Below are 13,059 nucleotides of genomic sequence, written 5' to 3' on the forward strand. Positions count from 1 at the left end.
AGTTTCTTTTTGCAGAACTTTTAACAAGTGATAAGGGCGAATTTGCCAGGCTGCTTCATGAACCACAGAGGGCTTTTTTTTTTTTTTTTTCCTTTTTTTTTCTTTCTTCCCCCTCCCCTTTCCCCCCTCCTTCTGGTGCAGGGTTTTTGCTCTGCTCTGGAGCATCTGAGCTAAGCCTCAGGAGCCCCCAGCTGATGGACAAAACCACCCAGCAGTGCCTACCCCAGTGACTCTGGTGACAGACCAGTGGAAGCTAGGAACAGGTTTTACAAAGTATCAATCAGTAGCAAGCCAGCTGACAAAAAGCAGCTTGTTCACAAGAAAGGTTATGGTGACAGGCCCTAAAAATGATTATCATCTGCAATAAGACGACTGCTTGTAACCTAACAAACAACTCTGCTTTTGTTTAAGAAAAGTGCTGTTGTACTCTCAGTATGGCAATATGGAATTCCTAGTTCACAAATAGATTGTATTTATCCTGAAGGAAATCAAGTAAGGTTTTGCTGTTGTGTTTTGTCTCCCTAGCTAGTTTAAGTAGGAAAACGGCAAGAGGCAGCTTAAATTCAGGGTAATCTTCCTTTTGCCTTTGCTATTGTCACATGAGAGGCCCTTTAGTGACAAAAAGGCAACTGCCACCGTGCAGGGGCTCACAGTGTGAGTGTTGGCAGGTGTAGGGGTCTCCCCCAGTGCTGCGGTGACGCGTGAAACACCAGGTCGGCTGTGGGAGCGGCGTGAGGGGAACAGGGACTGTGCTAAAAGGTAGAAGCAGCGGCTGTGGTGTGCAAACTCCAAATGTTTGTATTCTGTGCAGGGGAGGGAAAAAAACCTGACGGGTGTGAGGCCAGGAGGAAAAAATGCTGTGATGGAGACAATGGGGAAAAGATGGAAACAAAACAATTTTTTTTTTCTATTAACTTGCTGCAGAAATCATTCAGTGACCCAAAAGAGAATGATTTCATGAAGCAGTTGCTGTAAAAATTGTGTATAGTCTGAGTTACCAACAGAAATCATTAAACTGAAAGCTCGAAAAATAGCACAAAATATTCCATAGCGGTAGCAGGTTGGTGTGCATGACTGAGGCACCGGGATGGCTCTTGCTTTGCTGACGTTTACCTTTAGCTCTCAACAAGCTCATTGCACGCCTGCAGCGTGCGACTGGACTACACACGGCTCGTGGTGAGCTGCTGCCGCTCAGTGGGTAATGTAGGTGAGAGAGTGGTTTGCTTGGACAGCCCTTCCAGCCACACTGCTGAAGAAACACAGAAGCCGTCCTCAAAACCTTTTAGGAATTTAAAAAAAAAAAAAAAAAAGGCAGGACAGTAATGCTGACAGCGTTACAAACAGTACAAAACGGTTAAACGGTTACTGGGTGTGATGGTGAAGGGTTAGAGCTCAAATGTGGTGTATCAAGTTCTCTGGGTGGCAGGGAAGATGAGTTGTGGGAGCTGGAAGAAGTTGAGAACAGTTAAAACAGTGAAAGTGATGAAGTTGAAGAAAGTGACAGCGAGGGAAGAGGTGTAAAAAACCCACAACTGACATGCAGTAATAAAGTCCAAGAGAAGAAAATAGATTAACTCCAGGCAAATATTAGTGGAAAACAAGTTTATATACTTATTGTATAAAGATTACAGGTAAGCAATTAAAAAAATCTTTTCAAATATAACCTTTTGGAGGGTGTAATTTAAAATCAAGAACATTCACCTTTCAGCTTAATACAGACATACAACCTCTGAGTGAGCAATATGATCACAAATGATACCGTACAGACATCAATGCATGCTTACACTGAAATGCAAAGAAAACTCAACTTCTGGTGTAGTCTTGCCCTAACTCTGGGCAAAGGTTACGGCTCAGTTACAAACTCACTATCTTCACCCTCTCAACAAAAATACAACTGGAGTTCTTTAAACTATTCAAACTAGGACCTGCGTGGTGCTACTTGTAAACAGAGGTGATAAATCTTCACGTAGTGTAAAACAGAGTACAGCCCAACGTTGTTTGCAGCGTGAGTTTATCACTGATAGTTAATGTAATCTGAGCCCAGTTTTGAAAATTAGTGCTACAGAACTGGTGGGGGAAAAGGCTCAGGCATGTATAAAATTCAGTATTTGAGTTTATTTTAACTAATACTAGTATATCTATCTATCTCAAAGACAGCCTGTTCAGTAAGGGCTGCTTACAATCCAATGTCCCATTTATGGCTTTTTTAAATAAAACCTCTAACTATCCTTTCAAGGAAGCCTGTCTCTGGGAAGAGACTCAAGAAGTATGTTATTTAAAGTTTCACAGAGAATAGATGATTAAATTCCTTATTCCAGCTGAATTCTTTGTTCCAGCTGAAAGGATGTACCATGTCAGGAAATTCATTTAATAGGTTTATATAAAAAGCAAGGGAGGTGCCTGTAGATTATGCATAATAATGCTACAAGTATATAAAATCTCTGGTTGTTTGGAATAATGCTTAAAACCTGGCTCTCTCCTCTCAATACCCACTTCTTTTAAAATAAAAGATCTTGTAGTTGCCCCCCCCCATGAATGAAAACGTGAGTTAAAAGTTTTGCTCTTGAAGAGTGATTGCACATTACAAAGAGGTACATCAGTCATTTCAGAGTACACGCAAAAGGCATCGATTTCTGTTCCATGGATTAGCAAAGTAAAAGGAAAACCACCCTGTAGTGGCATTAAGACACAACCTAAATCCAGACAAGTAGTGTTTGTTTGCCTTGTTCGTGAAGAAACCATGACATTCATCCAAAAGCAAGTGCAGTCCATTCTTTTAAAGAAGTTCTTTGGAGGAAAAAAAAAAAAAAAATCCAAAATAGGTAATTTTCTGACGTGGAACAAGTGCAAAAAGAAGTTTGCTGGCTGTGTGAAAGCAATACACACACTCACGGTTTCTGCCGTCTCCAGCGATGAGTGTTTTGGGGACGTACCCGCCCTGCTTTTTCGGGAATGCAGATGGGCTCCTGGAGGCAGCGGCTGCTGGTGGCACGCAGCTCACCCACACCTTCCGCAACCCCGTGCTCCCGTCAGTCAGCTGGCTGGGACGACCTCCTCCTTGGTTCAGGCAGAATAGTATTGAGACTTTTCTTCTCCAGTTTTATAAAAATAAAATTTAGACGTTCTTCTTCTGTGTAATACTGGCACAAAGGAAAATGTTTTCTCACAAAAAGAGTTGGCTTCTGTGGTGTTCTTAAGACAAATGTTGCAGTCCCGTTTTCCCCTCTAACCGGGGCTCTCACCTTCCTAGGCTAATGTGCAAAACAAAAAAAAAAAAATTCCAGTCCGTACTGTCCCGTAAATCCATGTCCGTCTGTCCATATGTGGCTGCAAGGGAGGGGAGACACATCTCTGGCCGAGATCTACCAAATCTTCGCTTTGCGTTTCAGCCTCGAATGCTTTCGAAGTTGAATACTGACACATTCATCTGCTGTGATTCTGTAATAATACTGGATGGTAGCAAAGGCACAAGTTCTCAGCCAGGTCTCCCTGTGTCTCCCTCACACTGTAATTTTGCTGGGCCTGTTGCTCCGGCACCCCCGTTTGGCAGTTCTGGAGAGCGTCAGACTGCAACGGCCCCTCATCTTCACCGGCCCGTTGACTGAAGCTTTTTTCCGCAGGATGAAATCGAAGTTCACGTGGCTGTTCATGGCATAGAACACGTTGGCGTTACCTGGCATCACCAGCTCTGCAAAAGAGGGACGGGAGCAAGCGTTAATTTGCAGTATTGTACGTAGCAGAAGGAAAGCCGGGAGAGAACGGGGACGGGTGAACAGACTGAGCGTCCACAGCCAGGCTGGAAGGGGTTCCCTCGTTCTGCTGTGCCTCTTCAGCCAAAGCTGCATCGGGTGGCACCCACGGCAGCTGCCCCACACAAAAGGGGGAGCAGGGTTGCAGAGGAGAGGAGATGGAGGCCAAACCCAGACCACGTCCAGCCTGGCAGCCACTCCAAGAGGAGGCTGTGCCGACAGCTCCGTTTGCGCGGCCCGGTGACAGCGGTAGGATCCGGGCCTGCCCTGCTCCCTGGGGAAGTCGTACCCCGCCACCCGACCCCTGCGGCAGCCTGGGGGCTCAGGGGGAGCGAGCAGCTGCTCTTCGGTCGATAGCTCTGGAGTCGCAGCGCACGTACGAAGGCCTACCGGGCAACCCACAAGCGAGCTCTGCCCATATAAAGCGGACAGGCCATGGTAAATCATCCCTGCGCGCCAGTTAGCGAGGGGGGTTATTCCCACTGGCAGCTGTGACAACATGTCCGTGGCGTTACTAACGTTGCTTCACATTTTACTCTTTCCTTCAAAATCCAGCAGAACTTTTCAAGCAGCAGCGGAGTTCTGCTTCCCTACCTTTGTCCTCAGAGATGACCTGTACAAGCTCATAATCCTCAGCTGCGTCGCATTCCAGGTTGTGCTTCAACATAGCTCTCTGGATGACAGCAGGAGTTTTGTCTTGGCTAGTTAGCTGGAAAGATAGAGTTGCAATGAGAGATTCTGCTTATTCACTCTATATAACGATTTAATAATTAGCAAAGCTTGCCTTTCTGCAGACCGCTTGGTCTCGGAAAAGATTTCAGAGAACTGAAAAAATACGATGGGTCAGTCACGAAGTAGTAGGTACCGCTAGATACTAAAGCACGGTATTTGTGACATTTGGTGGTGCTGGTTTTTTAGTTCAAGACGACAGATACTGTACTAGAAGAGACGGCAGTAAACCACAGTGTCTGCTCTCCTGAGCCAAGGCTTTGAGAGATGAGGCGTTGTTCTCACTAGCCATAGAAGTCCACATAAACAGCTGCCCCATCTGTTGTTTGCAGACTTCAATTAATCTGCAGTCTCCTGTGCTAAATACTTTCTTTGACATCCTGCAAAGATTTTTGGCCTTGTAACTGGGTTTACTGTCTGCCGTGGAAGTGCTGTGCATCCGGAGCAGACACAGGGCTCCCTCCAGCGCCTTAGGCAGTCAAAAGGAAGATTTGTCTCGCCAGTAGCCGAATTTGTCAGGCCCTCGGAGAACGGCTCTTTGCAATTTGGGGAGGCCAGACCATTAAAATCATAAGGTAGCTAAACGTGCTAAAGAACTACCCCCCCTGTGTGTTTGTTCCCCCCAGGCCCTGAGGGACCCGGAGTGTTTGCTCAGCAGCTCCGTCGGGTATCTGCAGAGATCGCGTGCAGGCGAGTCACGTCGCCCACGGTCCAGCACAGGCCCTGCGCTCCCTCGGCCGTTGGCCTGGCACCGCCAGAGTCCCTCCGTTGAACCAGCATCGAGGGAAATACCTGAACGCTGGTTGCTGCTGGTCTGGCAACCTTCGCCGCAGAGAGAAGCTGTGTAATTAAAGGGCTTGTCAGCTTCCTCGCGTACAGCTCCCTGTTTCCAGAAACCAACTCCTGGGGAAAGCTGCTCCAGGAAAAACTTGGCACGTGGCATCTTGTGTCAAAACTCGCACACAAATTCCGAGCTAGAGAAAAAGCAGCTAGCGCTAGCAGAAAGGCAGGAGCAGCAAAGCCTGCACTTGATCAGAATGCTTCGCTTTGAACTTCGTGATAAAATACAAGCTTTAATTTCAAGACCAGAAACTTCCACAAAGATGCTATTTTCGAACCTCTCATTCATACCACGCGCCGCGTATTTTGAATTGTAACATTTGTCGTTTTCCCTTTCGAGCCAGCTTTGGTTAGGCGGCTCAGTGAATAGGTGTTTTCAAAACTAAAAGCACCATTTGTTTAAGTCACCCTGGATGAAAACATCACCAACGATAACAGCATTTTGTTGTTCCACACCACTCACCAGGATGCTCTTGTACATATTGCCATTGTCATCTTCTATGCTGATCCGGATGATGCACATATCTTTGTTCTGCTGGTTGTAAACAGGAGGCAGTACTTTTGAGGTAATGGGTGTCACGGAGACAGAGCACTTGTCGTTGGAGGACAGCAAGGGAGGCGATGAGACGAAAGATGATACCCCCGAGGAAGATGCTTCCGTGGAATGGGCGGAGGAAGAGGAGGAACAGGAGGATTCAGGGAGCTGCACAACAGAAAGAAAAACACCGTCATAAACGGGACATTTTCTATGTCTGCGTGTCTCATTCTGCAGGAAGTACTTGAGAAAACAGAGGGCATATGCAAAATGTCAGTCATCCGCACTCTCTCCGGCAGGCTGGCAGTGGTATTCCTTGCCTCCAGAAAAAGTGAACTTCACTTGATTAATTTCATCATTTTAATGAAAACTTACTTTGAACTCAGTGTGCCGGACACTGTGCGCTGCTTGCTCTTGCCTCTCAGTAAGAGAAGGCCAGGAGGTGGCAGCAGATACTACGAACAGAATCGGGTTGTGGGCAACCAGCCGGGGACTGGGACCGGCTGGGAAAGAGCAGAAGGCGTCACGGGCACCGCTGCTCCGGCTCCAGGTCGGAGCCTTTACACGAGTGAAAATACACGCACGCCTCCCTGTCTGCCACTTCTTGAATATTCTTTCCTCATTGGAAACTGCCCCCTTCCTTCCCCTGCTGCTCAGGGGTTTGCCTTTTTCTTCATCTGCCTTGTTCAAAAACCGCTGAGAGGATCTTCCCTCTCCACCTTGCTTAGCAAAACCACCGTAACAACTGCTCCAGCTAGACAGTTTAAACGATGTATGGATGCCAGTGTCTGGGACCTCGTGCTTCATTTGGTTTAAGAACATTTAGTACAATTTAATTTAAAATATCCATAAGCTAAACCCCAATATGACACTCTTCAGCAAAACATCCCTGAAAAGGGCTTCGACGATACAGTTCATGCAATTTAGTTCCCAAGGGAAGAGGCTGTAGGAAAGACGTCCCTGTGGATCCCCCCGTCAGATCCCTTCTGCTGGTTCCCTGCCTGTATAGCTCGTCTCTCTGGCGGGTAACAGCGCACGCCCGGCCCATCTGCTCTCGGCAGGAACACTCACAGCTTCAGCCTTACGCTCCTTTTGCCGTGGGGTGTCCCAGCGTGCGGGGTGTAGGGCTTTGCCTTCTCGGCAGAACAAGGGATCTCCTGGCACGCTGGTTCAGCGCCTTTGTGTAAGACGCCGGCTGCGCGTGCTAAGAGCGAGCCGGCGTGCGGGAGGAGGTGCAGCAGCGCCGCACCCCGGCTTCCCCAGTGGAATTAAACTGGGCCAAGGCAAGGCGCTCATCTCAGCAGCAGGGAGCTCACGGGAGGTCAAACCCGCAGGGCTGGCGAGCTCTGCCTGTCACTTGGTCAACTGCAGCTGCTCTGCCTTCCCCAGGATTAGGCTCTTACTAATGCACACGTGCTTTTTCCCACCCAGAAAACACCTTTCCCAGAGCACAGGCACAGCGTTACTGCAGCTAGGCTGTCCTTGGTGAGCACACGGCTGCTAAAGTCAAACTTCCTTTTCCAGCTACAGCTGATTGAGCATGATGGACGCAACAGCAAGCTGCTAACAGCAGAATAACTCATCAAACCTGAGATATTCGAGGAGGAAATGACTAGTGTTGATCTTACTCCTCTTCAGCTGATCCCGTCTCCCGTTTCATTTGGTTTTGTTTGTGGGGACTTAGAAATCCTCTTGTCCATGTCAGTGCTAACGTCACGCTGCCATGTGCCATGAGCGAGTGTGATGCTCAGGCTCCTCGCCCCACTTCCTGCAGGCTCGAAGGTAGAAATACTGCTAACCTGCCCCATCCCTCTCAAAAAGCACAATGAGGGACTGAAAAAGAAATTAACCTTGTGCTTCTTCAGGGCCTCACCTAAACCAAAACCACTGCCAGGCACCACAAGAAAATCTGGTTACAGGGAAGGAGAACTTCAGTCTGCCTTGTCTCTCGGCAACATAGAAGGGATTGTGCAAAAATCCTGACTGGATTGCTTCCATTTTTACACATTTATTTCTAGAGTCTCTCCATTCCACTAAAAGCAATGCTCTGGTCAAGACCAACAGGCTTGGGCAAGCGTCTAGGCCCTGCCTGCAGTGTCGACAGTCTCTCACAGGCTATTTGTGCTGGCAACAAGGCCAAGACCGTACCTTTTTCTGAGACTCATCAGGAGTATCGATGGGAGTGACGCAGACCTCTTCAGATTCAGAGTGATTAAACTCACATGAAGAAACACTGGCCGAGTCCGTGCTTTCACCAGAGCTCCCACCTGGAGCAGATTTGGGTTGCTCTTTGATGGGTGTGCTATGGGCGATCACCTCAGAGCCTAGAAACAGTCTGGTATAGAAAAGAAAGCATAAAAGCCAGTAAGTGAAAGCAGAAGAGAGCTGGGCTGAGCAAAGCTGTCACTTGGTTCAAAAATCTTGCGTATTGCTTTGTTTTCCTATCTTGAGTGGCCTATTGTTTTCATTTCCTCTATGTTGTTTATACAGTTTGTCAAGAGAGTTTGTTACACACTAACACAATACCTTCTTGACCTAGCGTACCCCACCAGCTGCAAGGCCAAAATCAGAGCTAATGCCCACGTATCACAAACGAGACTCCTCTTCGGTCCGTTAATTTTTCAGACTCGCTTGCTAGGAAATGATTGATCGTAACCCCGATGCATTTACAAACCAAGGGACGAGGGGCAAGTTAAGAGGCGTGGGAGCTGGCTCCACCTTACACGCTCCTGCACGCTGCTGTCGCACCCTGGTCCCTCTGACACGAGGCAACTCACGGCGACTGAGTAGGTCTTGAGCAAGCGAAACAGCGCGTGAAAGGTAACGCATGGCCACACACCGGGCAAAGGTCTTCAAAAGGCAAATTCATCCCCGCTGCAAATTCTTTCACTCAATAAAGGTGCCACAGACACCAGTTTCTCTCTAAGAGTCTGAATGGAGATGTACACAATGAGGAGATCACAAGAAAGTGTAAATTATAGGCTCTCCCTCTCCGAGACTCTTTTCTAAATGCAGGTCAAGTAAATTTAAAGGAGTGTCAAAGGAAACAAACTTGTATAATATATAAAGTAGAGAAGCAAGGTGCATTAGATGCCTTGTCAGCATGCAGTTAATGATTTAAAACAATTGAGAGAGGTGTCACTCACTGTTGCCGGGATGAATTATGCCAGTCTTTTCTACAGTATTAATTTGCGAAATACATTCAGAGTGCAGATGAAACAATTCTTTAGACAAAGACCGCACAGTGCAAATAAACTCAATACGGTAAATTACAATACTACAGCACGGAAATGCAGTCAGAAACGAGAGAATAAAGGCTGTGCTCCGCAGCGACAATTCTTATGCACAGCTCAGGTACACGCCAAGGGAGACACAAATGAGAGGCCACCGAGAGTTCAGGCACTGTCACCTTCAAAGCTCACGTTCTCATACATATCACCACCAACTCAGATGGACTAATCGAAACGCTTTCCAAACAGCTGCCCGGATTTTTTTTTTTGCATATCAGAACTCAAAACTCTAGCTTGAAAACACCTATTCTTCTTTCAGACCCTAACCTGCAGTAGCGCTGACGTGAAGTGAATGGCTACGGGCTGTTCTGAGGAAACGAGGTACAACAACCAAGCAGGAAAGGACAGTGAAGAGCTGATAGTGCTGTTAAACTCATCATTTCCCCCCTCATCTTGATCATGCCACTGGTATGTGGGAGTCCCTTCATATCTCCTCTCGCATCAGGTTCAAATTTCTCACCTTTAAGATATTTTTCCTTCAGTCCTTGATCGCTGCGTTCGTTCCCTGCAGCTTTCCCTGAATTCCTGCTAGTCTATTGTTTCCCATGTCTGCTCAGCTGCATGCCCCTGCTCTCCACCCACCTCCTGTTTGAATCTTTGCGGTATTAGACTAAATTGGACCACGTCCCCATGATTTTTTTCCTTCTCTAACTTGAAGGCAGTTAGGCAGATTGTTTCTATTATCAAATGCCTTTTTGCTAACCTTAATTTTCATATTAAAAACCTGCAAGGAATTTTTGCATGTGTATAGCAAATTAGACTAATAATAGGCCAGACTTTTTCCTCATTTACTCTGTTTTGCTACTGCATTCAGGGAAGTTATTACACATAGATATTGAATTTATAATCCAGCACTAAAATTGTTCCTTTTTCTGTCACCTTAGGAAGGCTTGTTTGTTTCTAATCTCTTTCATCATTAATAATCCTCATGACTACTTATAAAAATAGAAAGGGACAGCTTCAGACAGAAGTATGCATCTCGAGCTGATGGTGTCTCCTTAAAGTAATGCAGTGGTCGGGATCCTCAGCCAGGTTTTTCAGCTGGGGAAATGAATACCGCTTGTTTGATTTATTCAGGTTCCTATTAACACACCCAACGCCCTTTGCCCCGTCGTACTCACAGGCTGAACCTCTTCACCATGCTCTTCCGAGATTTTGGCGATGTGGTGCTAGTGTCAGCAGCTGCTTCGACCTCACGTGAAAGGTTGTAACTGCGGAACAGAGGCCACTGAGTTAATTTTTACATACAATATTATTAGTCATATATCTCCAAGTAGCAATATTCAAGAAATTCGAGAAACCTTCAGTTATTCCCACTTCACAGAAGGTTGCAAGCCCACAAAGAGGAACATTTTACCATGGTGAAGGGGATATTTCTTTTCTTTATAATAGTTTTAAAAACTAGTGCTTTTTTGGATGACATTCATCATTTTATTTAAAAAAAAAATCAAGGAAGATAACATGTGAATCTTGGAGAAGCTGACTTTTTGTTTTTTACTACGACTCGGTACAATGCAGTGTGTATCTGTGCTTACACTCTTAGACAGTGCAGCAGAGTGGTATTCAGATACCTAGTGGAGATATTAAAATGCTGTAAATAAATTGTCTTGGGTTGGTCTAGCGGCATGTGCAGTAGCACAGAACTCAGCAGGGCTGCAAAACCCACCCCAAACGCCCGGGAGACATTCATCTGGTGAGCTCTCAGCGAGCTCTGCTTGACCTTGGCTACCTGCTGCCCGCATCCACCAGCCCAACGCTCGGTGACTGCATCTTGACATCCCTTAGGATCGACTTCTGAGCGTGTGTCTGGGCATACAGACAGCCCAGACACAACAGACTATCGCATTTCAAAGTGAGAAGCCTGATTGCCAGTCTCAAAACTAAACCCTGCTAAGTGTTCAGCAGGTTTTCTACAGCTGTTTAGCAGAAGGCAGATGTATTTCCACTCTCTTGAGCAGCAGTATATGTAAGTACTTGTAAGAGGATAGCTAAAGGCTGACATAACCTACCTGCAGGTGGGTGTGGGGTAAGAAAAGCCAGCTTTGCCAGCTGCACTGAGAACCTACCTCTCCTCCTCAGTTAAATGCTCCTGTCTCCTGAACCACTGGATGAATTTTTGGTCAGGTATCATGCAATAGCTGTTACATGCAGATTGCAAGAGCTTAATTTGGGCAATTACTTCAAATTCCTAAGAAAATAAATCAAATAGGAATTTTAATTAGAAAACAAGATAAAACCAAACAAATTAATTCATATACTAAACACATGCAACAACAGAACCAGGACAAACTTAGCTTGACCTGAAGTTCAGTTTCAGTTGAGTGACTATTTCAAGAACCAGTTCTTCAAACAATGAAGTCTTCCCCCCCCCCCCAGCATCCGTAATGTGCATTGAAATGTGAACATTTTATCAGACACGCACAAATTGGAAGACAGACACAAGGAATCATACTTCACCACAGGGCTTTTCCCAAGTACTAACCGAGGTGTAATGCCAGTGCGAACCCACCGAACAGCAGCACTGCTGGTTGTTCCTCTAGGAACAAGGGTAGCAAAGGGTGCTAAGTTCTTCAGGTTACCCTAGCCGCTCACCCCTGTGCTGGCCAGACCAGCTCCGAGGGAAGAATCACGCTCTGTACTTCGGTGGTTCTCAGGCAGCAAGCAAGGGTACTAATTAGGGGTGCCTGCGATGAAAGCAGCGAGTCTGATCCTCCCCAGTTTGCACGTTGTGCTCTCACACTTGCACCAGAGGAACCTAAAATGCTACCCTTAATACGTGTGACTAGAATGTGCTGCTCTTCCGTAACTCCACTTGCATACACACTTTGCCAAAATAATTCTTCAAAACCCCTTGTGTTAGAGCAGTTATAGAATCAGGATGCAGGAATGGAGCTGAGTACGCGGCATGGTTCAGAGGGCAGCTTTGCCGCTGGTTTGTATGAAGCTGGACTGATGACCATGAAGAAGCTCGTGTATCGCATTATTAGTAGCCTGAGCCGTGCAGTTATACATACGAGGCAAGTCCAAGAAGTGGTTTGTAGAGCTGGGAGCAGTTAAGGGAAGGAAATGGCTCCATCACAGCCAAATCAAAGTCTGCTTTCAGACCCCAGAACGGAGATTTGGCACGACTTCATTCGGACAGATGTAACCCGAGTACCTTTACTCCTACATAGCATTCCTTATCTCTGACCAACAAGGATCAGGCTGAAAGGGAAGACTGATAGCATTTATTTCTCAGTCCCGTGTACCTAGTTCACTCTCTGCGGCCTTTTACCTACAAATAATGTACTGCAGCAGAAGGAAAGTATTTACAAAGTCTATCTTCTGGAAAGCAAAGGTCTCATGCCACCAAGTCTGATTCAACCCATAGGACATACACACGTAACGTATTCCCATGAACACCAAATGGAGGGAATGTGCATGCCCCAGATGTAAATCCCATGGAAGTAAGTGGCCTGCAGCTCCTCTTCCCCTATTGCACACATCTAAAAAGTAGGTTCTTTTCCTGTGCCACCCCTCACAGTTTGGCAGAGGCTCACAGCATTTCAGGGATCTATTCTTTCCTCAGAACTTGCATTAAAATTAGCGGCTGTTGTATATGCCTGAGCAAAGACAAATGGCTTCGCTAAGAGAACGCTCTAGAAGAGGGCATCAGTAAACTAAAAGTCACAGAATATTCAACTTACCCTTCGCCTCTTCTCAAAATTTATCAGGCCACCCTGTTGGAAGGAAAGAGAAGGGATCAGAGTAGAAGAGCACGTGCTCAGTTGAATTTAATCACAAACAGGATGAAGTAGCAAGGCTAATGTAAAGCACAGACCTGCCCTGAGTAAGGACCTTCTAAAAATACCTGTTTCCAGCTCTGGTATAAACCATAGCACTCACATATCCAAGCCTCCAAAGGATATCTGTCCTC

General features: G+C 46.4%; 1 protein-coding gene across 2 annotated transcripts in view; it reads right to left on the reverse strand.

Moving 5' to 3' along the window:
* Positions 1–1,593: 1,593 nt before the first annotated feature.
* Positions 1,594–13,059, reverse strand: part of RGL1 (ral guanine nucleotide dissociation stimulator like 1) — an 82,420-nt gene continuing 70,954 nt past the window's right edge. For both annotated transcript variants that reach the window (XM_050900766.1, XM_050900765.1), the window contains 7 exons: positions 12,830–12,862; positions 11,210–11,331; positions 10,265–10,354; positions 8,002–8,188; positions 5,782–6,021; positions 4,344–4,458; positions 1,594–3,688 (listed from right to left, as the gene is read on the reverse strand). In XM_050900766.1, coding sequence (XP_050756723.1) covers positions 3,501–3,688; positions 4,344–4,458; positions 5,782–6,021; positions 8,002–8,188; positions 10,265–10,354; positions 11,210–11,331; positions 12,830–12,862 — 975 coding nt within the window. In that variant the 3' untranslated portion in view covers positions 1,594–3,500. The remainder of the gene's footprint in view (positions 3,689–4,343; positions 4,459–5,781; positions 6,022–8,001; positions 8,189–10,264; positions 10,355–11,209; positions 11,332–12,829; positions 12,863–13,059) is intronic.

The sequence above is a fragment of the Gymnogyps californianus genome, chromosome 8, assembly GCF_018139145.2.
Source record: "Gymnogyps californianus isolate 813 chromosome 8, ASM1813914v2, whole genome shotgun sequence".
Taxonomy (NCBI): Eukaryota; Metazoa; Chordata; class Aves; order Accipitriformes; family Cathartidae; genus Gymnogyps; species Gymnogyps californianus.